The following is a 24,152-nucleotide window of genomic DNA, read 5'->3' as shown; positions in this document are numbered from 1 at the left end:
GAAAGAGCTTGATTGCAGCTTGCTTTACTTTGATATGATAAAAACTCTTTCTCTCTGATACGTCTGGCAAAAAAACAACGTGCTACAAGGTGGCGAGCTCTTTGGAAAAGGCAAACTCAGATTTGCAGCCTGTGGTTTTAAGGATAGCTTGTGATGAAGAAAATAAGCAGAAGAAAAGAGCATTAAAGGTACATATCCGTAAAATACACGTAGCTTAGGAAAGTTAAGCCAACTATCTTACGTGTACTACAATTTTTACTGTTTATACCTAAAACCATTTCAACGCAAAACTGTACTACCAAGTACCCCTTTAAGGCTACAGGTAGAGTAAACAGGGTTGCCAGACAATCGTGTAACACTATGGCATTTGGGGGCAAATAGCATTGAAAACACTCACGCGCTGCATAGGTAGTCAATTTATTAGGTGTACTTCTATTCCACTAATCTTGTCACAGTACAGATTAAGCTTTTCAAGTGCTTTTTCTCCTTAAATACAAGATCTTCTTAGCTTAACTTGGATTTTAGTGTTTATTTTCCAGATTTAGTAATAAATCAAAAATGACAGATATTACAGTTCAGAGTAGAAAAAGCAGTACTCAGCAGATCTCTTCCCCACCAAAGCCATCTGCTGCTTTCCCATTAGTGGCAAAAAAAAAAGGAATCCATCCTCTTCTGAGATTTCAATATCTACTGTTCCGTTTCAGAGTTGTCCTCTCAAAGGCGGGAGATGCTCCACACAATCTTATTCCCTGTCCCCATCATACATCAGCATACATTCCATTGATCAAATAATCCAGCCTGGTATAATGCCTCTTCTGAAGAGATTCGTGTATTTTCTTGCCTGTCAGTGTGATAACTAGCAACAAGAATATCACCCCAAAAAGCAAAGCTGCTACAAGGCTGCTTTTTTCTCCCAGCTGAACGACACCTTTCCCTCCCAGAAAACTCTCTGGCAGGTAGCTTTCTGAATCAGATGGGTCATAACCCTGAGGGTTGTTTTGGAAAGATGTCGGGGAATCACTAGCAGGCAGAGTGAAACCCGAAAAAGAGAGGAGGGTGACATGGCGGGTATCGTTGGAAGAGAGAACTGTTGGCCCAGGATGGGTGGCTGGAGTTCTTAGCCCTGACGGGGTGGAAGCAGATCTGGAATTTGTGGTTACCCGCTCGGTTGCAGAAACAGAAGCAGAAGTTGCAGGACTGGAAAGAGGAACATGAGCACCAGCGATGCTGGTGGCAGGGACACCAGGTTTAGCTCTAGTGGTCGCAGCAGGCAGAAAGGTAGCTGTGGTGGTGGTGGTAGTGGTGGTGACGGTAGTAGGTTTAGCACCAGCAGGATGCAGAGAGGTTGTTTGAGATTCTGGTCGGGTGGTACTTGTAGGCAGAGGAGTCAGAGTAGTACTGCTGGGTTCAGGAGCGCTAGACTGAGTGGTGGGGAAGGAAGCAGAGGGGTTTCTAATTCGAACAGCAGAAGTCGTATTTGGCGGCAGGTTGATTACTTTCTGGCTTGGGATGGGGTCTAAGCTCTCAGGATGTTTTGCCTTCTGAGATTCACGAAAAACTGTATGCAATTCAATGTTGTCTAAATGCTCGACCACGTGGTTAAGGAGTTCAGATGCCTGATGAAAGACAGATTGTTGCAAAGCAGCGGTACGATTCTGACGGCTAGTCTGACTGGGAGAAAGAAAGGCTCCAGCATCCGAAGACATGGAATAGCTATTTGAAGAAAAGTCCTCACTTTTGAAGGATGTATCCTCTGGGGCATGGGTGTCTGGAAACAGAAATGAAATACCAATATTTAATTATTAAATCTATTTTTGACTACCACAGGCTTGCTCTATTTGTATTTCTGAATAAGAGAGATATAAGGGGACTCCAGAAAGTAATGACTAATGAAACTGAGGCATCAAGATCTTCCTTTCCTTAAAATATGGTGAGTGACTTTTAAATTCTGTGTCATAAGACCTGTCAGTCTCAAGCTTGGGCACACCAGACCCTGACTGATGCTTCTTACAGAATTCACCTGTGCAGAGTGAGCATCCCAATCTGATTGTTTTGTGCTCGTATCACATGCACGTAAGTGTTTTATTTAGCAGTGCAATGCAGAGTGAGTAGGCCCATTGCCTTTAAACCATTCTCAGCCTCTGTCAATTAAGAAGTAGATATTATCAACGTCACTTTTTGTCAGATGTACACATTTTCACCTAGAAAAGATGATTATATACTCCTATTTTTGTAATATCCAAGCACCCTGTGATTGTTTGATACAATTCAATTCACATACAAAAATTCTCTTATGAAGGTGGCAATAATATCCCATTTTATAGACCATTTTATACGCATGCTGATTTGTAGGAAAGACCTGAGCTCCCTACTGCCATGCTAGAAGACACTACTCCAAGAGCCTCTGAGGTATTTGTAGTGAAGGCCTCCACAAGAAGCAGGCTGCACTTGATCATTTCTGCAGAAGCTGATATGTATTGCTTGCAAACCAGGTGGGTGAATGTTATTTAATAGAATTTGGAAGCAAGGCAACAGCTTTATGTGACAAATTCCATACAATCGATAATCAAAGCAGCTGCCTGATTCTACACAGGTATCATAGAGAGACATTGGGTGAGCAGGAGCTCTGGGAAGACGGGCTGTTATCATTCAGTTTTTATATATACATACACACATATATATATTTGTGTATATATAAATATATATAATCATTATTATTCAGTTGCCGTGCAGAACATTTAAAAGGGAACACCCTCTCAAGTACTTCTGACTCTCACTCATCTGTTTTTTTAATAAAGAGGTTTGTTAACTGCACTGGAATTGAAATAAATAACAAAAAGCCCATGACACTTTCATTGTCACCTTTTTCTCAAGTAGGAATCTAGAGGCATGGATTTATTTCAGTTTTATTATACATGCAAAGAAGCCTACTTGGCTGCTGTTGTAATATATATTTCCAAGCCTGAAGACTCCACAAAAAAATGAAATGCAAAAAAAACCACCCCAAAACCAACAAACAGAAAAACTGGCAATGCTTTAAACAAGAGAACAGCAAATACTTTGCTTGAGTCACAGACACCAATTTTTATCCTAAACTTACAGTCAGGTACTAGCTTGTTAGCAAAGTAAGATCCTAAGTAGAGATAACGGACTCCAGCCACAAGGTCTGACTTTAGAGAAAAGCCATACTCTGGTTTTAGAAAATGGCTTTAAATAACAAAATGTTCAGTTATTAGAGAATCAGAAACTGTATGGTCAGAGACACCCAAACTCTCAGTTTGCTTCTGCAGCTCTGGACCCATTTCCACACCAGCGAGGAAATGGCCTGTCAACACCGTGGGGTCAGTTCCCAGCTCACTTTTCCCCTGTTCCCGATGCACTCCCATGGATGCTTTCTCCCCCCGTGCATTTAAACAACCAGCGGATGTAGCGTGGCAGCTACAAAGCACTTGCAGCATGCTCTGTCATCTTCAGTTGGCTCGCCTGGGCAACAGCTAGGCAAGCAGGGAGCAGTCACACAGCGTTCAAAGGACGGGTGGAGGAAGCACAGGGAGGATACGTGATGGGTCCCGTACAGGAGTTAAGTATCACTGCTACTCTGCAGCACTCAGATTAATTAGTGTAACTGCCTGCCTTAATGAATTTCCAGCATCAAACATTGATTTTCTAGTATTCTTCGTCTCCATTTTAGACTACAAGGTCCCAAATGCAATTGCCCAAAACTGTCACGTGCGAGGCACAGCTGGGGTAGGATAGAGATGCTTGTTGGCAAGAAAGAACAAGGGCACTACGCAAGTCAAACTTCAAGAAGAGATTAAGAAACCAAAGTGGTCCTGCTGATATCTCAAATCCAATAAGCTGCATTAGAAACCAAACTTCAGGTTGTTGCTTTTAAAAAAAAAAACCCAAAAACAAACTGAACACCTCCTGAGCCTACTTTGCTAGAACCCACCAGTCTTGCCTGGGTGTCTTAGTGGGGTGGAAAAGGCAAGCACCGCAAAAGTACATGAACAGCAGAAACCAGAAATGTTATTTCTTTTTTAGCAATAGCTCTTTGCAACTGGGACAAGGAAATGTTTTACATCCCAAGCCATAGGTTGTTTCCATTAGTTAGCAGCCAGCAGAATCATTAAAAAAAGAAAAAACAGAATTCCATTACTAACATAGCAACAGTATTTTAAGATGCTTGATTACCAATAAAATGTCTTTCCCCCTTTTGGTTTGGTTTTCAGTGTCACCACATGCAGATTCTCATCCGAAAAAATGAAGCTTGAAATGTTTGTCAGTACCAACACTGCTAAGGTGCTACCTTTGAAAACCTATTGGGAACATAAGGTAAATACGCTAGCATAATTTTTCCATAATTCAATGTTTACAGAAGCTAAAAAATGCAAAATGAAAAAGTGATGGTATATGCAATCAAGTTGTTAACTGAGCATTACACTACATGAAGGATGAAAGCACAAGTACGATTACATTCCTTGTTTCTGTGTTTGAAACCCCTGTATTCTTCTAAGGGAGAAAGAGCTGGAGAAAAGAATAGTTCTCATGATAATTTTACAGGCATGCAGTTAATTTGTTGCGCGTTGCTTTTGCTCAATTCTTGTGTGCCTGTGCTTGCACAAAGTTATTGGGTAACATGATGTGAATAATCTTTCTTCATATCCTGCTGTCGCTCCTTGCATAGTTCCTCTTGGAAAAGTTCTCTTTTTCAGCAAAAGTTCAGTCTCTGGAAACACGAAATTTCTGCTCTCTCAAGCAGCCACACCGAAACCACCTTGTGAACTCTTGGCAGGAGGACAGTCTAATTATCAGTTTCTTATCTGAGCCGTTCAAGCAGGCGTGGCGCGAGCCAACGTCAGTCAACAAGTAAGACTTGCTATTAAAAATCCCACAGCACATGACAGATAGCAAGATATTTCTGATGGCATAGCCCACATGCCATAAAGCTTTGAGCTTAGTCCTTTTGCATCTGCACTTCAGGTTCCCTAACTGAAAGCAGAGAATAATGATTACTATTGCCAATTACTCAGCAGCATCACAGTGGTGATCCGAGTCTTACCCAACACTTGCTCGGTGTTTCTCCCTGTGTGTATATGGTATTCATCAGCGTATCATGGATCCTTTGAATATGTAGATGGCTACAAGGGCATCGTATTTCTGTTGTTCTTAGTGATACTCTTCAGCACTACACAGAGGAAATTTTCCTTCTTGAATATACCAAGACTGAAGCAGCTTCTTTTTGTTTTAAGCAAGGGAAAATTATGAAGAGTTCTAAATTTAACGTGAAGGAATTCAATAAGGGTTGGAATGTTATTCTAACCAGAAAGATGGGCCCACACAAGAGCTCGCCACACACCTGCCCACCCACCTTCCACAAAGCAAAAGAGCAGCATTTTCAAATTACAGTGCTTGGATTAGAGCATTTTACCGAAAACGCAACCCCAAACATTTTCTGGTCACTACTGAAAACTCACAGGTGCAAAAGTCATCTAGTGTGGGGACTAGTGGCTCTAAATATTATTTACCTTTAGTTATCTTGTAGCTCGCATATCCCGTCGCGGGTTTCATTGGACAAGCCTCTGTGCTAGGGCAGTAAAACAGGTAGCAGTTCGGATGTGTGCTTGTCCTTTGAGTGTCAAAAATCATCAAATTACACATCTTGTCTCCTGCAAAACACGAGAGATATATATATACACACAAACACGTATTTCAGCAATAAGAACTTTTATACCATCTTGATAATAAGCTCTGATCTGTTAAATTAGTTTTTCCTCCAGTGAGTAAGAGGAAAAGTACTAACGTACAACATTCCAACAGTAAAAACAACCCAGGACTGCAAAAGAATGGCCCAGGGCCAACATACAAAAGGTCACACCTTCCCCTTCCTGCACAAATGAACTTGGGGAAATAATGAGACTAACCCTTCATCCTCCCCTCTTCTGTACCGCACTGCCAAATTCTGATAAATCTGAAAACTTCTTTGATATACTCATCGGGAAGGAGGTTAGTTATCCACTTTTCCCTTCACATCCCAGGAATCTCTTGGCTTCTTGCTGCTTAGGGGGGTCACTTTTACCACTGTCATATCTACTCGCTGCTGCTGTACCTCCTACTGCTCCAAGAGCTTGATGCGAATCAGCCCTCTCAGAGAAGGGTAAGCACTCTCATTTTTGGCAGAAATTAAATGTAGCGCAACATGTCGGTTACTTTGTAGCACATCTACGAAATACAGCTCCCGGCTCTTAAAAGTTTGGGGGTCTGAGAGTTTTTATCATTTAAAATTACCACTGTCCCTTTACTGCAGCTATTTTCCTGAACACTCTGAGGTCTTGCATTAAGATCTGACACCGCACCTGGCAAAACAGGATAGCAGCTGCAAGCCGTTACTCATCGCAGCGTGAAGGAAAGGGTAAATTAACGTTTGCGGGCTGAATATAGAGAATGCCCTTATCCCAGACAACTTCAGAAGTAATTTCCCAAGCGCTGCTCGTACACAGTCACAGAAAAGATGGAAGAGGAGCCGGTTACCTGACAGCTTTTCCCCCGAGCAGCAGGCGCGGACACAAGCTTCGGGGTTCAGGGCGTACAGCGGCTCCGCGCCCCGGATGCCTTTGGGCAGAGATAAGTTTATATCGACGATGGTATCGGCCATTCTCTCGGCGGAGCACTCTTGACTCAGGCATGGTCTGGCCACCGCGCAGGCGATCACTAGCCAGCAAACGGGCCACCGGCGGCTAGCGGGCTGCATGGTCCCTCGCCGCTCTCTGGGTGCCCCTTACCACGGACGTACCGGACCCTCCTCGGCCGGCAACCGGATTTCGCGGCCAGCTTCCCAGAAGGGCTGGTAGCCGGGATAGCCGCCGCCGAGAGGCCTCCTCTGCTCTCGGGGCGGGGATGCGTTTTTGGGGGCACCTTCGGGCCGACCCCCCCGCCTCCGCCCACCGGGCTGGTCTCCGCTGCGCGTCCGAGGGCGGGAAGGCAGCGGTGGAGAACGGTGGGAGTCCCGATCCGCCGACACCTCCGGGAGGAGGGGCCGGGGGAGGCGGATCCGAGCCACCCCCCTTTCCCTCCGGCTTGCCCGCCCTCCCTTCGGCCCGCCCGGCGGGGCTGCGGGGGCGGCTCCGCTCCTCCAGCCGCTCGCCGGTCCCGGGCGCAAAGGGAAAACCACCCGGTGAAACTCTTGGGGGGTGGTGGGTCAGGCTGATGTGGTTTGGCTCGGTCTCCTCCGACTGAGATCCGCTTTTGGAGGCGGTCGTGAAAGCGGTTAATCTGCACGTCCTGGTCTAAATGGACATGTGCATCTTCTGGTGTCTGCGTGAGCGTCTCTCGTCTCCCCGAGTAATCCTGTTCAAACCGCCGCCAAAGCACAGGGTGTTTGCGGAAGGGGAGTTGTATGGACAAGCCTGTCTACTCCCTCAATGGCCTTAGTGCGATTGATTGCTTAAGTAATGCTTTTTCCTGGGAAATTTTTCACTTCCTCTTTGTAATTGTTTTTTTTTTTTATTATTACTTTTGGGGCAGCGTTTAGGAGTAATAGTGGCCCAGAGAGTAAGGAGTGCAAGGAATAAAAAGACTGTAAGATATATTCCTTCTTTTTCAGGTCTCTCATCCTTACAGAGAAGGGTGAGAGTAGTATGAGTACTTAGAATAATACAGTTATCTGTAAATAAAAGACACTTTCTTTTTAGGGGTGGGCCATTACGTGAAGAGCTACCAAAGGGGCAGGTTATACTACACATTGTAACAGTTAGGGTAGAATGATGAAAATAGGCCATCTGGTCCCATCTCTGGCAGACATCTGCTGTCTGCTTTAAAGAAAGAAACTTAAACAGAGGTGAGATTTCTTGCTTCTCTGAGATCCTTCCCTGCAAGGGGCGGCGGCGGCAGCAGCAGCAGCAGCAGGGACACATCCTGCTTCATCCTGCCCTGCTGCTGCCTGCCCGACACCATGGACCCACGCCAAGGGACGGGCGGCTGACTTGTTCTTCATGCCCAGCCAGTCCCCGTCTCCTTTGTTAACACAGCTGGGTGGTGTTGGCTTTTATTTGGAGGTATGTGCGGGAAGAGACTGAGCCTATCTTCTCATTTCACATCAGATGGCCAGTTTGGGGCAATTCCTAATGTTTCATTGTGATTCTTGCATTCTTGGTGCTTTTTTTTTTTTTTTCCTGAAATTTTCAGCTGCTTTTCTTTCAGAAAATGTTTATTTATAGTTTTTTGAAATGCAGAGGGAGAGTTTGGTAGCCAGGCTTCCCTCTTTTGGTAAACTGGTAAAACTTTTTTCACTCTTAAAAGAAAAATCTGCAAGAGAATGCAAACATTTAAAGTGTCACCTACTAACCGTATCATACAGTGAATGAACTGTGAGACTGAATACTAAAAGCAAGCACAAATATTACCTGTGCTATGCATTAGGCAGGGTCCCAGCTGCCACCTGCCTTTGCTTACATAGTGGTGGTGGAAGAAGCCAAGCTGAAAGAAGCTCATAAAAAAAAAAAAAAAAAAAAAAAAAAAAATGGCTAAAGGTCTGGCTGGGGTGGTTGTAACTTGAGGGTGAGGAAAACGGTTCTTCACTGGGACTGTTGGAATAGTGTTAAGGGTTGGGGGTGTCAGGATGCTGGAAGGAGAGCGAATATGGAGCCCTGTGCGGAGACTACTGTGGTGAGACAGGCGTAGATGATTGAGGGAATATGAGGAGGGCTGATGTGATATGTAATATGAGCAAGGCAGTAGAGATACTATGGGATGACACAACTGCCCTTGTCCAGACACCATTGCTTCTTTGCCCCCTTCCCACCTCTTCTTTATAGGGTGGGCACCCAGCCTCCCTGGAGAGAGCAGATTCAATTCAGTCAGGCTGCTGAGGTACAGGGAAGCTGAGGTCCACCAAAAGCCATGCAGAAACCACTGCGGCTGGCTAGGAGAGAGCCAGCCTTGCCCAGTGGCTGCTGTGCTTCCCTCCCCACCAAGATGGGAAGGAAGGGATGCTGAGGGAGAGGAAGATGGACAGACCCCATCAGCCCTGTGTCACAGCTAAGTCACTAAAGGTGTTTTTCTACCTCTGTAGAGCATCTCTGCTTGGGAGCTGGTGCCCTACAGGGTGAAACACCTGGGTGCAGATAAGAGGAACTTCAAATATATATATATGTACGTTTGTGGGTATTCGCACTTGCATACACTGTATGTACAGTTAACACCCTCTCCTCCAAACTAGTCACTGTAAGCCAGTCTTAGAGAGTCCAAGAGCACGGCAGTCACATTCTGTAATGCTCAGTAGCAGCAATGAGGCAAATGGGACTGTGCCCATGTAATCGGGACTGCACACCAACGTGTCACCATGCAGGGACAGGTAGGTCAGGGCTATTCCTGTGCTGTGTTACCCCCAGGCACAGCTTCTGCCTTAAGCCCTAGCCAGGCCCTTCAGAGGAACCTGCAGCTACATCTTTCATGTACCAATCGGACAGTTTCAAATAATCCCCTTATGTCAAGCATTGAATGTACAGAGTAAGTCATAAAGGAAAAGCAAAACTGATAAGAAACTATACAAAGTATTTGGCAAGGCGCTTAAGTTGCTTGGGTCATGGTAATACAAACATCAGGTTTATATATCCTAATGTAGATATGTACAACCACACACAGTTTCAGGCACATTAATTTAGTTACTGGACGCAGGACACTACAGAGGATTTGTATTATATCCACATTAGAGACAAAATAAGGAATTCACTTACACAACTAACACATTTAAATAGAACTTTATTTTAATAATGTTTTCAATGATAAAATTCCACGTGGTAGACACAGACGATGGTTGATAGGTAAATTAAAACTTTTCAGGGGTGGTGATATACCACAAATTCACACTTTCACAAAAATAAAAGAAAACACTGTAGAGAGGAGCGAGAAATCCATTATGCGGAAGTGGAAAGGACGTGAATTGAAGTTAAATGTGCTGGCCCAATGCAACTAATATAAAAATTTGTCCCAGAAGCTGTATTTCAGTGCTAGCTCACAAATAGAAAGGACACTCGAGCATCCAGGCAGGTGAAAAACACTGTCTAAAAAGTCAACAGATTATTGATTGAGTTGGCATTGGGGGTGGGGTTGTAGTCAGCAATGAGAGTCCGCGTTGGATGACTGCTCTGTGCTGCTTTAAAGAGGTAAACACTGGGGGCCCCCAAGTTCAACTACTGTCCATCTAATAATAGTGAGTTGTTTAGCAGCTAACAGAGCCATAACCTCCTTTAAACCCGGTTCCAATCTCTTTTTTTGCCTTGCACCCACCAATTTGGTGACGTTCAGTACCTGGCCTTGGAGCTGTGAAGGCTATGTGGTATCAGTGCCCAGGCAAGGCAACGTCTGTACAGGAGATGGAAAGAAGGAGGAAGGCCTTCAAGGGTCTGGAAAGAAAAGAAAGGAAAAGGAAACACGGGGGAACTATAAACGGAGACATGCACATTTAAAAAGAACAGGGGTTGGACTCATCTGGCAACCCCTGCACCCCTGCAAACCCACAGGTTGTCTCAACAGAGGACTCCTGAGCTCAGAACTTTGGCACGTCCCAAGGCCAAGCCAAGGCAACTGAGTCCTTTCCCAGAGCTGGGCAAGGGCTCCCCGTGACACAGCCGTGGGCAGAGGTTCCGTGTTGTGTGTTGGTGTCAGTTGCTCATGGCAACCCTTCAGTTGCCTCTTGGGTCACCCACAGACCTGCAGGTTGGTGGCGGATGGACTCCGCTCGGCAGGGGGAGCTGTGAAGAGTCAGTCTTGCTGCTTGGGAGATCCCCGACCAAGGTAAGGATATTGACCCTCCCCCCGGGTTTTCTCCAGAGCATAGAGATCCTCAACAGCTGACAGCAGTAGTGTCTAGTGACAGTTCAACCGCTGCAACCCGAAGTTCCACTGGTGGAAATCAAAAGGCTCCCCCCCTACCTCAGCTGCATGAGAACATTTACCTCCTCCCCTAGAGTTTTACTTTTGAATCAAAACTCTGCCGCTGATAAAAAACGCTTCTGCAGGTTTTGGGGGACCCTTCTTCTCAGGGTGACAGCAGGAAAGGTTACCCTTGATGGGGCAGGTAACTAACAAGGCGAGGATGTGTGGGGATAGTGTTGATGTTCAGGAGAGACACTTTAAGTTACACAGTGTCCAACGCTTGATGAAAATCTCCTCACTGTGGAAGGGCTGAGGAGGATTCATGGTGAGGAGCGCCCACCCAGCTTGCTGCCAGTCCTTCCACCGCGCTGAGCTTTCCCTTGCCTTCAAACTCAGACCTCACTTACCTTCCAAAGTTACATCCAGAAACAAAAAGATTCAAGGATATTGGGGATATTAACACCAATGGTACTAATGATTGGATGGGAGCAGGGTTTGGCTGCTAGCATCCTTATCAATGAAGATTGTGAGAAATATTACTTCCCATTCCACCTCTCGGTATAAGAAACAGCTCCTTTGTCTATCTGCTTGATGGATTTATGTCAAGTCAAGGCAGCAGGGACACTGTTGGTGTGGGTTTTTTGCAACTTCCACGCACTCCAGAAGTACAGCTCATTTCTGGGATCAGTGGGGCATATTCCACTCACTCAGTTTGCAGGTCAGCAGCACTGGTGAAACTGCACCTCAGTCTCTATCTGTGAAAGGGACATTTGTCTTTCGGAGGACAGGAGTGCCTGTCCTAAAATACTCAGGCCATTCATAAGAATCTGCATGAAACTTCATGGCCTCTGCTCCACCAGATAATCTCACCAGAGATTTCTGACCATTTCTCTGAAACCTACTACTTTAGGTAGTTTAAAATTAGCTTTCACCAGTTAAGGTAGGTTTTTCCCACATACTTGTTAAATACAACATTTTCTCTTCTCTCTTGATGCAGCCTGAGCAGAAGAGTTGGCCATGTTTCCCCACAGCATGGATAACAGCAGCGGTCCTTCTGTTCTCCCTACCTTATTGCTCCCGCAGCAGAACAAGAGCTACCCCAAAACCTCCATCCCTCCTGCTGGCTGCGAGATGGCGGAGTCACCCATAGGACCCAGCACAAGCAGGAACCACACTGTCTTGCAGTATGAGCTGAGGCCAGGGGAAATTGCAGCAGCCAGCATGGTTTTGGGAGTGTTGTGGCTGGTTTCCGTCTTTGGAAACTCCCTCGTTTGCTTAGTGATCCACAGGAGCAGGAGGACACAATCCACCACCAACTATTTTGTTGTCTCCATGGCTTGTGCAGACCTTCTCATCAGTGTTGCAAGTGTGCCCTTCGTGCTGCTCCAGTTTATCTGGGGCAGGTGGGTGCTGGGGAATGTGATGTGCAAGCTGGTAAGGTACGTACAGTACCTCACCCCCGGAGTCCAGATCTACGTGCTCCTCTCGATATGCGTGGATCGATTCTACACTATTGTCTACCCCTTGAGCTTCAAAGTGTCCAGGGAGAAAGCCAAGAAAATGATTCTGGCCTCTTGGCTGTTTGACGCTGTCTTTGCATCACCGGCTTTCTTCTTCTATGGCTCCAACAGCGACGACCACTGCAACTTTTTTCTCCCCAGTTCTTGGGAAGGAGCCGTCTACAGTATCATCCACCTCTTGGTGGTGTTTTTGATCCCCTCCATGCTCATTATCCTCTTCTATCAGAAAGTCATCAAGTACATTTGGAGAATAGGCACCGATGGCATGACTGTCAGGAGGACAATGAACATCGTCCCAAGAACAAAGGTGAAAACCATCAAGATGTTCTTAATGTTAAACTCCGTGTTTCTCCTGTCCTGGCTCCCTTTTTACGTGGTACAACTGTGGCACCCGCAGGAAACAGACTACAGAAAGAGCTCCTTGGTTTTCCTGGCCATCACCTGGATCTCTTTCAGTTCTTCAGCCTCTAAGCCAACCCTCTACTCTGTGTACAATGCAAACTTCAGAAGAGGGATGAAAGAAACGTGTTGCATGTCCGCCATGAAATGCTACAGAAGCAACGCATACACCATCACCACCAGTTCCAGGATAGCCAAAAAAAATCACGTTGGGATTGCAGAAATCCCAGCTCCGGCCAAAACTGTCACCAAAGACTCCATCTATGATGCTTTTAACAGAGAAGCAAAGGAAAAAAAGCTTGCCTGGCCTATTCAGTCTAATCCCCCAAATACATTTGTCTAGTTGGCTTCATTGCTTTGAAAAATTACGATGTACCCCCTGAACAAGGAGCTTTCTCTGGGTTTTGAACCAATGTACATATACATGTTTTTAACACAACTTTTAGGGAAGAAAAGAAGATGTTTTATTTTATTAAATGCATTGATTTTGATGTGTCCGGTCCATTTTATTTCAGTTACCTTCTGCTTTGTGGAACTGCTCTCCCTGAATCACCAGCATAACTTCTTTACAAAACAGAACAGCTCTTACACTATCAGTACGTAGGGAAAAAGGGAGAGGAAAAACACTGCTTTTTATAATCCCCATCCATTGGCCACCATGTATAAATCCACCCAAAGCCATCTATACTTCCTTTCGTTATATCCCTGTGAATACTGTTGCACTGGGGTTTTCCCACTCGCTCAGACCCCACGGGTAAGATGTCCATGCGTGGGCAATGCTGGCATAACTCTGAGCCCACTGACATCAGCGGTCAAATTCCCGCTGCCCTGGTAGGGTCAGCCTCAGGCCAGCGCTGAACGCTTTTGCATCTTCAGCATTGCACCTCTCCAGAGGTCTCGTGGTCCAAACTGCCTGGGAAAAGTCCTTCCCTTGGTCTTGCCCTCCCCGCCTCCTCTCGAGTTGCTTCTACACCCGTCCGGGTACACCCACCCAGAAGCCAGGGGTGGGCACGGCCTGGGAGAAGACCTGCTGATCAAAAGGGGTCATGACTGTACCAGGCACCCAGGGAGTCCTCACCTGTTAAATTCAGTGTGTCTCCCGGCCTGAGTCAGTTCTTCTGGGGTACAGTTGTGGTACCTGCAGCAAATAGTGGTTTTTCCCAAACAGGAGCAGGAAAACAAGCTCTGTAGTCACACGCTCGCCTGGTGGCATCCTCCACGGGTGCATAGTTTGAATAGGTCCCTAACAGGCATCCCAGAGGATGCAAGCTGGCAGGGAGCTGTGGGTGCAGGTGGAGCCAGGTCCTGCTGCTATTGCTCTGCCAGCGCAGTGAGAAAACAATCCAATGGGACCGTCTGGGGCTTTGCTGCTGGCGGGAAGGGGAACAGCAGCAGACTGATGGATAATGTCAAATGACATTATGGCAAGCACCGGTTAGGCTGTAATCATTTGACATTATGTGACTTTAACCATGCGTGTGTCTATTGCAGATTAGGAACTGAAGTTTGTAAACTGAATTGCGCGACCAGTAGTTTGTTCTTCCCCCCAATAGTTTGTTCTTCCCCCCAGATAACTACATTTCTTTCATACTATTTATTTGTTATTTTGGCAGGAACCAAGCAGTCGTTCAGGGAGTTGAAAGAAAGGTGTATTATAATTAGATTGCAAAAGCACACTGTACAGCCTACAGCTGGCGAAAGGTGGTGTTAGATTGGGATTGTCTTCCCATAGCCTTGGTCTCAGTAACAGTGAGGCGCAGTTCATACGAGACAGAAGCACTATTTTTGCGTTAAATTAAATCTCGGTGCAATTAGCAAAGGCAGCCAAGAGAAACGAAGCTGAGTTCCGTGCAGAGCTTTCAATGACGCTGGCCATCATGCGTGGGCAGAGAACAGGCTTGTTCAGAAGCTATCACGCACCAGCACTGTTCCGTATTTATAGACAATTCTTCTGTCGTAGACAACTGTGTGGCTTTGTTCTGTCAAATATGGAAATGAGAAGTCTGAAATCTCAAAGCGTGTTTCCTTCTCCTTTTCATTTGTTCTTTTGGCTTAACCTGAGTTGCCTTGTCAAATTTTGTCCCAGGCTTCTTTTGGCGCATGGGTAAATGCAGCTGGCAATGGCCGTTTCCCACATGGGACTCACTGCCGCAGACAAGGGGCTGCAGTTTTGGGGGGTGAGGGGACATGTCTGCGAGCCGACCGATGAAGCCACGGGAGAACAGCATGGCCCAGCCCCAGGGTGGCTTTACCGGGCACTCTGGGATGCAGACCCAGCACTTTGGGGTTTAGCGGGTTTGCCTGAGGACAGAAAATCCAACATCCATAATTAAAAAAAACCAAAACAGATTAGTGCTGTTTTGCCCCCCGCCCCGAAACTTCCCCCCGTGCGCTTCCCCAGCCACTCCGGCTTAGAGAGATCTGAGGCGGGAGGCGGGCCCGCCGCAGGCCCAGCCGCCTGCGGGCTAGGGGTGGAGAGGCGAGGCCTCCGCCCTCGCAGCCGCCATCCCCCCTCTTCCCTCCGCCTCCCGGCCGCCGTCGCCTAGTCCCTACAGCGGAACCCCGCCTGCCGCACGGCGCCGGGCGGGGCCTGCCGGCGACCCGGGCGCAGCCGCCGGCCGGCGCAGGCGGAAGCCCCGTCGGCGGGCGGCGGCGCTACCCCCCGGTGCTGCAGCAGGCGGCGGCGGCGGCGGCGGCGGCGGGAGGAGGAGGAGGAGGAGGAGGAGGAGGAGGCGGCGGCGGCGGCGGCGGCGGCGGCGGCGGCGGCGGCGGCGGCGGCGAAGAAGGTGAAGGCCGAGGCCGGTGGCACCGCCGCCATCGCCATGGGAGCGGAGCAGAGCGCGGAGGCCGGTAGCCGCCTGGGCGAGCCCAGCGCCTCAGGTCGGTGCCCGCTGCGTTGCGGGGAGGGAGGGAGGGGAGCAGCGAGAGGGAGGAAGGGTGGGCGAGCGTCCCGGCAGCGGGTTCCCCGTCCCCCTGTGGAGGCGAGGCGAGGCGAGGCGGGGCGGTTCTGTGGCGGCGCCGCGCCCCGCTGCAGGGGCCTGGTGCGGCGGGAGCGGAGGAGGCGAGGGTCGGAGGCGGGCGTCTGTGGAGAAGGGAACGGTTTTCCTTTGCCAGGCAGCGGCCGCCGGCCCTTTCTCGGGGAGGGCGGCGGGCCCACTTCGGGCGGCCGGGGGGCATCAGCCCGGCCGGCGGGGTGGGTGCAGCCCGGAGCCCCGGCGAGGGCCTGTCTGCCGCCTCCCGGGAGGGAGGGAGGGAGCGGGGTGCAGGGCCCGGGGGAGAACAAGGAGGGGGGGTTGTCAGTGGTGCGGGTGTTGGAGAATCAGCTGCTACCTGATTTTTTGAAAAAGCTTTGCTGGATGTAATGCATTCTCAGCGAGAGGATGAAAAGGGAGCGTGGCATCCTTCAGCGATCTCGGTAACGTGTGTGTATACTGCAGGGAAATGTACCTGGGCTATGTCAAACAAGGCAACATTCACTTAGGGTTGAGTTCTGGTGGAATCTGCATATTAATTTGATCGTTCCCTTTCCCCCTGTATCCTTCCAGCATCTCCGTCGCCAGCCAAGCAACGAGCAAAAATGGATGACATTGTGGTGGTGGCCCCAGGAACACAGTCCTCCCGGAATGTCAGCAATGATCCAGATGTCATAAAACTGCAGGAAATTCCAACTTTCCAGCCCCTTTTGAAAGGTAGCAATTGTTATTCCTCTGTTTTTAAAGGTTTGGGGTTTTTTTGGTACCTAATGAGCTTTATGTACCCTGAGGTTCCTAATGAGGTTCATATTTCTGACCATATTTTTCACTATCCCTCTTGTTTTAAACTTTACTTTCTTTTGTTCTGTCATAATTATTCCCAGCCTTCTAAACAGTGGGTGATGTGGTTTAGAGGTGTGCTGGTAATGTTCTCTGCAGTGGAACCATCTGCTGTGGAGGCAGTTCATCTCTAAGCACGTCAGCTTGCCCTGTGCCACTGGTTGATGAGAGATGCTGTGTTACATTCTAATATATGATGGGCCGCAGTCTCCAGTTTTGCTCAAGGCTCTTAAAAACATCTGTGTGTTACTCTCTTGGAGTCATAGCTATGTGTGGATTCAGTTGCTTGAAGTCAAGATTTCTTGTTGTGGTTTCCAACCTAGAGGAGGTTTTGTTCTTGGTTTTGGGAAGGGGGTGGGTGGACTGTGTGGGTCCTTAAGTCCTGTGTTAACAACATCCCTTTATATCAGTGGACCTCTTAAATTCCCACTGTGTCTCTCTCTCTTTCTTTCTTTTTTTCTCTTTGTCCCATTTTTTTCTCTTTCTTCCCCTGCACCCATTCTTTTTTCCTCCTATTCTGTTCAAAGGGAAGTGAAGATTTAAATCGGGAGTTGTCAAGCCTACAGTTTACCAAAACCAGTTTATGCATTTTGTGTGGCCTGGCTTCTAGCTACCTCTTTTTTCTGGAGACTGTGCAGTGTTCTTAGTATCTGAAAGTCCCTTAGGAAGGAAGTTGCCTGGAGCAGCCTGCATGAATTGATTTGGTAAAAGCAGCCTGCTTCTGGGCTCCCCTCCCTGGAACGGTGTGGGTCAGCAAACTTGTGTGAATATGCTGTGTAGTGGACACTCACTGAGCCAATTTTTTTTTTTTTTTTTTTTTAATTCAAGGCCTACTGTGCATGTGTACATTGGCTGCAGCACTTACTCATGCCTTTTAGGCCTGCTGTGACAGAGAGGAAGGAGCTGGGATGTTTAGCCCTCCCTGCTACTGGAAGAAATTATATGGTCTTGCACAGCTGAAGGTGTAGGCACTACTGGTCTGAGTGTCATTGATTCATGCGTGGCTGCTGGGGAGATATGGTAGAAGCTTTGTGCTAGGGGCAATGTAAAATCACAGTATCACTTTTTGGATAGGAACTCTTTACTTCTGTTTTTGGTGTGTGTCTACTGCATGAGGACCCCGGAACATGACTAGTAATTGTGGACACTATGATAGCCCTATGGGCCAAATATTTGGCATTTTATTGGGTACTGCTGGATAGGGGTCTAGATGTGCGCAGCAGTGACTACTGTTTCTAGCAGAAGCGACAGAAAGATGGGGATGCCACTAAGTAGGAGAAAAGCAAATATGAATATTTTTGGGGCTGGTACTGCTGTCCCTCTTGACCAAGAAAAGAGAGTGTGTGTGTTAGTTACACCTTTTTATTTTTTCAACTATTTTTTGTTTTTAATTTTACAGAGGGTGATGTAGAAATCTGTATTTGATTTATTCCTGACACTTTCACTACCATTTTAGAAAGGACTGTAAGATTGCTGATGCTGGCGCAGCGTTCATGTCAGCAGGAGGCTGGGTCATTACCTGTAGGCAGAACATGCTTTGTCCGAGTCCTGCCTTGTACGAAAGGCAGAGCTAGGATCTCACCAGTGACAGTCTGGAATGTGAATGCTGGAACCCAAATCCACAAAAGAAATAAGGAACTCTTAATCTGAGAGACCAAATTTAGAAGTTGCGTTAACATCTGGTACCGAGGTTGTTGTGTATGTATAAGAGTGCGATGACAAGGAGTTTCAGTTCCACCCAGCCTTGAACTGTGGTGAGCAAACCTGGGTTGCATGAGAGCTGTGGAAGTCCTGGGAAGTGGGACTGGTGATCGCTTCCAGAGGTGGTGTTCCTATATGGGTGGTTGAGGAGCAATGATACAGAGCTTGAGGTAGGAAGCGAGAAATAAGAGAGAGCAGTAGCCATGTGGCTGAGATAGAAAGGTTGGAAGTCACTGCCTTAGATAGCCAGTCCAGGTCCCTTAACTCCTAAACATGCATGCATTAAGTTGTATGATGGGAAGTCGCCTTAGTCACCGAGTTGCTTTTGCTGGTCTTACTTCGGACCTGAAGCTGTGCATGTATGATAGAAATCTTTTCTATTTCTGTCGCTTTGCTGGCTAAGAGTTTCCCTCCCAGTCTCTTGAGATGTGGTGACATCTGGTGACTGCTCAGGGGTATTGCATTCTTAATTATGTTTAATTCTGCAAACAGCTTTTTCAGCCTCGAATGCTTATTGTTACTTGAACAACAGGACTGTGATGCTTGTGTTCACTACAGAAAGCAGTGTAGTCTGTTGAGTGAGTTGAGTCTTGAGAGGCCTCAGATCTGCCACAGGCTGGCTCAAGAAGTTGTTCCATTCTGGACTGGTCTCTTCTCTGTATTCTTCACATGCAAGATCATGTTCCTGGAATGGATGTAGAAGGACATTAGAGACCTTTTAGGAGTTAACCCTAAAAGCTTGTGTCTTCTGATCTACCAGCTTGGAGACATGAAGACGTGAACTTGTAGCCCTTGTGAGCTTCGTTATTCTTTTCAGTTTTTCCCTTGACTTTGCTTAAGCCGAAGGGTTATGTTTTGCTTTGAAGTCTCAGAAGAAGCCTAATAGTTAAATTGATGGAGTGGGGAAGTACGTGGTCATGAAGAGACTGCATGTTATTGAGAGAAAAAGCGCTTAAGAGCTGAAGCACTAGTCTCTCCTAGCCATATTGTGTTGAGCTGTGGTCAGTGAAGCTGGAGGTCTTTAGCATTGTACACGCTTGCACGAAAGAAAACGCCAGTGTTGTGTCCATTACATCTTTCATACTAGGTTTTCCTTGACTTCTGCAGCAAAAATTGCACCTCAGACTTACAGCTATGGTTGTGTAGGGTCCTTCTGAGTAATGTTTGCGTTCTTTGAAGTACTGTTGCTACTGAGCATGTATAATAAGCACTGTTTGAGAAGTCAGCATTTAAGCATTTGCTGATTCCAGTGTTTGAATCTGTTGGATGTAGCCATTCAGTGGGGTAGGTGGTACTGTCTTGAAGTGGTTGTGTAGCACCTACTATGGTGAGTCAAGGACTGGAATGTATTTTTTCTTAATGCCAGGGACTATCTTCTCTGGTGCTATATTCATGTGGACAGAAAGGGGAGAGCATCCCACATATGATGGGTTAGGAAAGCATTCCAGTGGATGCCTGTTGTATTGCCATTTGTAAACATCAAATCCCAATCCCAGCCAAATTGAGAGGAGAGAAAAACTACTCTTAAGGAGCACACTTGGGAGTGAAGTGCCTGACTGTTGTGCTCTAAAACTGCTGTATATTTGGAGTGTTTGCATTATTATTTTTTTCGCTGAATGTAAAACACCTTCCATTAGAAATGCTAGCAGGGAACTTCACTTCTTGATGAAACGAGCCTTTTTTTTTTTTTTTTTTTTTTTAAGTGGGGAGGACAGTTTATAATCTAGACTCCTGGGAGCAACAGAGGAAGTCTCCGATCTCTCTCGTCTCCCTGACAAGCATTCCCTGTAGAGACTTCTTTGTAAGCAATACAGAAAAAAAACATGATGTGCTGTTCTTTCTTTTGTGTGGCCTCCTGAGGGTATTTGCATGAAAATGAAGCTTCTGGCTGTTCAGCGTCCCTGGTTCTTGCAGTCTGTTCATAGCACGAAGTCATCACCAGCTGTGTATTAAATCAAAGTCATCTTCTCTGAGTAATTCAAAATGGTGATACTTTTGTAGCTTATGAACAAAGCAGCCCATCTTATGAAGGTGTTTGGAAAAAACCTAAAAATGCAGTTTTCTGTGTGGTCATGATTATGGAAGGTTAATAAGGTACTACAGTGTGGGATTTCTCTCAGAAAGGCTCTTACCGTATCTGTGAAATATCACCTCTGACCAGGGATCATGCTTTTATGACCAGGGGATCCTCTTTGAAGATTGAGGACTGCTGGCAAGAGAGGGGATCCACTTGACAAAGTGCAGTTAAAGCACCTTTACCAACAGGTAGCTCACCCTGAAAACAAGAGGGTTAAATTAGGAGTGATTAACGACCACAGTTAAGTGAGGAAGCAGTGGGCAGGATTGAAAAGTCAAAGGTGAATCTTCTGTTGGGGTTTTTTTCTCTGCAGTTTTTCTTGGTAATTAAAGTAAGATGGGTGGGGTAAGGAATTAAACATTGTTACAAAGCTTCTCCAAAACTTTTGAAAAGAGTGTTTAGGTTTTATGTTTGTGTTGTGAAAACAGAATGCTCATTGCATTCTTCCAGAGGGCATCAGCATCTCACTCAAGCCTCAAGAAACATTGAGGTCTGTCTTTCCGGTAGCAGTGAAGCGTTACGGTAAACAAAAAAGACGGATGCATATAAAGGACCTGTTGGTGTGTGTTAGTAATATAGGAGAAACTGTTTGAGAACTAGTCATCCAGCTAAGAATATAATTCCTATTCTGTGCCAAGGTCAGCAAGACCTAAGGCAAACAAAATGTTGGGAGCTTGATAATAGGAATAAAAACTGAGAGGTGTATCTGTTAATTTAACAATCAAACTTAAATGGGTTGAGACTAACACTCTTACTTTCCTTGACTGATTATTTCTGAGAAAGGCAGCAGGACATGGGTGAGGTTGGTGTGTGTGTGTCTGGGGCTCTGTTTTGGGCAGCTGTCTTGTGGGTGGCGTGCTCTAGATTTTGTAAGACAAAGTAAATCTTGTGGGTCTTTTTGAAGGAAGTCAATATAATTTGTGACTATGTCTTCTTGCAGGAAAAATGATTTAAACTTTCATTAACTTCCTACTTAGGGCTAGAATTCTGTACTCATAAAAGATCTTCATCATGAAGAAGCAAAAGAAACAGAGGTTACTGTCTCACTGCAAAGGCACTATGTGAGCAGCAGAAGCTTCCTTACATTGCTGTGCCTCCTCCCGTCCCTATGGGATTTTGCAATTAGTTTGCTCTCCAATCTTGTTTCATTTTTCTTCTGGTCACCCTGATGGCATTGAGATGTCCTGACTGTCTGACAAAAGCTGCCAGAAAGGCAGTGACTGTCTGCTTCGGCTGGCCAAGCTCCATCAGTTATTAATTTTGAAGGGTGTCTCTTGTCACTTACAAATCCGGTGATCAGTCCCGTTAATGTTACTGGGCGTTTTGTGTCTGTTGACAGACTTGTGGACTCTAACCTGATTTTTGAAAAAGGAACGTCTTAGCAAATGGTCTTTGTGCTTTATTGAGATGTTTCTGGAACATCTGAAAGCCACAGTGTTTCAGTAGCCCATGGCTCGTATAGAAAATGACAACTTACAAGTTGTATTCCATTTGGTTTGGTTCTAAGTTAAAAATTCAAGTAACATGCAGATATGGGAAGAAAATTTATGTTTGTTTTGGAGACCGGTTCTTCACACTGTGTAAGAGTGACTTTCAGTTTCTTCTTGTATTTGGTGCTTGCTGCACAGTAGTTCATTGAATGACCAGGCTGTCAGCTTGCCCCTGTTGAAAGGGGCATTTACTCCTTGTTGCTTTTGGCCTTGTGGGCATATCCCCACTGTCGCTCTGGCTCTGGTATTTGTTGGCCTTTTTGGTAGAAGACATAGAAGATGCATCTTTTACTGGTTAGTTCCATGCTGGGCTAGTGAGCGGAGCTGGCTTACAGGAGAGGTCAGTGAGTTGATGCCTGATAATTGACAGGAGCTGTGGTGAAGGAGGAGCCCAGGACATTAGATCCCCTTTTCAGCATCAGCCTATTAAATTGGCTCAAGGCTGGTGACTTCATTATGTCTTGATAGTGTGTTGGTAATGACATTGAAAGAATTAGCTGAAGTGTTGCCTGTTCTCTCTGTGTCCAGTGATGGTCTCATACAGAGGACCCTGTGATATAGGTTGTGAAGTAGCTGCTGCTGGTGAAATGTAATTAAACTGCTCCTGGGATGTGCCTGCATTGTCGGTCCAAAACTCCTGAACACATCTCTTTGCTATGAGCCTGCATTTAGCTGGAAACTACTTCTGCACATGGGGCCTTCCATCTTAGCTGCGTGCTGCAGTTGTGCTTCATTTCCTCTTTCTTTAATGTTTTGGGTTTTTCCAAGGTGGCGGACTATTTTCTGCCGCTGCTGATTATATTGTCTTTGGGACAATGTCTTTTTCAAAATATAGGAAGGCACATTCATGCCCAGATGGTAGCCTTCTGAAATGAAAACTGGAACCGGTTCTGTGTGCTGGGCAGACACCCTCTGGTTGCTCTTTAGCTGGTTGCAGATGCCTTTTTGATGCCTTTTGGTTTGAAGGCCTGCACTGTGGTCTGTCAGGGCTGCTCCCCAGGTAGCAGTGCAGGTAGGACTGTGACCTTCCTCTAGGTGGGTCTTGTACATTACCGTTAATCTGTAACTAAACCAACACCTGCAGTAACCTGAAATAAGCTTTTGGTAACCTTTTATTTGCAAAAAATAAACTTTTTTGTAAATACTGGTAATTCTTTTGTGCTGTTCTTCCTTGTCCTTTCCTCCTCGTTTGGAGGAAGCAGTTACTGATGTGATGGTAGCATCTCTTAGAAGCATAAGAGGTACTGAATATAAGTGCTGCATACAGTGATTTCACTGAATATGGGCTTATTCAGAGATAATTCAGCAGCCCTCTTTTGTGATCTGAGTTATCTATGGAGGAAATCTTAATTAAACAAAAAAAAAAATCATTTTAATGCAATATTTAATCGTCGAAGGTGTTGCTGATCCCTGCTTGGCCTGCTGCACAAAAATGTGATGATACTGTTCTTTTTGTTTTATTTTGTCTTTAGTTTGTTGTGTGCAAGTTCCCTTGAGAGCAGGGATCGTTTCTGTGAGCTAGGTAGCGTGCTGATATGTAACTGGAGACTGTGGCTTATGAACAGTTCAGGTCTGGGTCATATGCTGAGACTGCAGATTGCATTTGCCATCGTATGCAGCATGTCTTCTGTCAGAGGAACTCCTGATCCCCCCCAGCAAGGAGTGAAGCAAAGTTAGTGAGGATTGCTGGGGCTCTTAGTTCAGGCTCACCTGCATTCCCAGGCATATCGTGTAGGTGAGAGGTGGCTTCTCTACAGACCTACGGCAAGTTACTTGTGGTGCACTCCATTCCTTTGTCTGTCAGACACACATGGTGTGCATCTTTTAAGCTTGTAGCCACATGAAGGATATTGTGTGCAGCTCATTAGCATCCCCGAGCCCAATATAACCGTATTGTTGTCCTACAAATACTACTGCTGTTTTTGTAAGAAGAGCAAAGCATGGGAAAAGGTCACTGAGTAAGGTTGTGGCATTTCTGTCCTTAACATCTTTAAGCATTAAGCAAAGATCTATGAGGTATGAATTAGAAGTAAACGAATAGAATATGGCTAACCCAGTGAGTTCTTTCCTTGCTATGCTGCCCATTATCCGTATTTACCTTGCTTCATTATTTCTCAGGAAAGGTATTTCACAAATGAAAAAACAAGGCCTTTACTCTGAAGAGTCTAGCATATAATTTACCTGGCCGTAGTGTAGTAAGAAAACTGAAGTTACATAGCAGAAAGAGTCTTGAAAGACAGGTCCAGCATAAGGAGTGTCCTTTTTGTCTCAATGTGGT

General features: G+C 46.2%; 3 protein-coding genes across 5 annotated transcripts in view; 2 read left to right on the top strand and 1 right to left on the bottom strand.

The window, feature by feature from the left end:
• Positions 1 to 401: 401 nt before the first annotated feature.
• MANSC1 (MANSC domain containing 1) lies at positions 402 to 6,957 on the bottom strand. The gene is made up of 3 exons (XM_074589999.1): positions 6,532 to 6,957; positions 5,529 to 5,669; positions 402 to 1,768 (listed from the first exon to the last, which is right to left on the bottom strand). Exons 1-3 carry the CDS (start codon positions 6,749 to 6,751, stop codon positions 759 to 761), a joined length of 1,371 nt encoding a protein of 456 aa, XP_074446100.1. The 5' UTR covers positions 6,752 to 6,957; the 3' UTR covers positions 402 to 758.
• A 2,843-nt stretch (positions 6,958 to 9,800) lies between these two features.
• On the top strand, positions 9,801 to 13,284 carry LOC141744334 (putative G-protein coupled receptor 19). Its single transcript, XM_074590012.1, has 2 exons — positions 9,801 to 10,794; positions 11,873 to 13,284. The coding sequence occupies exon 2, from the start codon at positions 11,893 to 11,895 to the stop codon at positions 13,135 to 13,137; it is 1,245 nt and encodes a 414-aa protein (XP_074446113.1). The 5' UTR covers positions 9,801 to 10,794; positions 11,873 to 11,892; the 3' UTR covers positions 13,138 to 13,284.
• Positions 13,285 to 15,543: 2,259 nt separating this feature from the next.
• Positions 15,544 to 24,152, top strand: part of BORCS5 (BLOC-1 related complex subunit 5) — an 81,357-nt gene continuing 72,748 nt past the window's right edge. For all 3 annotated transcript variants that reach the window (XR_012587404.1, XM_074589962.1, XM_074589971.1), the window contains exons 1-2: positions 15,544 to 15,674; positions 16,340 to 16,483. Coding sequence is in view for 2 of the 3 variants with exons in the window: in XM_074589962.1 (XP_074446063.1) it covers positions 15,617 to 15,674; positions 16,340 to 16,483 (202 nt within the window). In the remaining variant the exon portion in view is untranslated. The remainder of the gene's footprint in view (positions 15,675 to 16,339; positions 16,484 to 24,152) is intronic.

The sequence above is a fragment of the Larus michahellis genome, chromosome 1 (genome assembly GCF_964199755.1).
Source record: "Larus michahellis chromosome 1, bLarMic1.1, whole genome shotgun sequence".
Classification (NCBI taxonomy): domain Eukaryota; kingdom Metazoa; phylum Chordata; class Aves; order Charadriiformes; family Laridae; genus Larus; species Larus michahellis.
Note: the sequence above shows the minus strand (reverse complement) of the source record. Positions and strands in the feature narration are given on the sequence as shown.

Bases quoted from the DNA above. Each gene is read 5' to 3' on its own strand.
- MANSC1 (XM_074589999.1), bottom strand. From the start codon at position 6,751: ATGCAGCCCGCTAGCCGCCGGTGGCCCGTTTGCTGGCTAGTGATCGCC. The intron at 5,670-6,531 runs GTAACCGGCTCC...CGTGTTTTGCAG, and splicing joins CTCGGGGGAAAAGCTGTCAG to GAGACAAGATGTGTAATTTG. The intron at 1,769-5,528 runs GTAAATAATATT...TTCTGTTTCCAG, and splicing joins GAGCTACAAGATAACTAAAG to ACACCCATGCCCCAGAGGAT.
- LOC141744334 (XM_074590012.1), top strand. From the start codon at position 11,893: ATGTTTCCCCACAGCATGGATAACAGCAGCGGTCCTTCTGTTCTCCCT.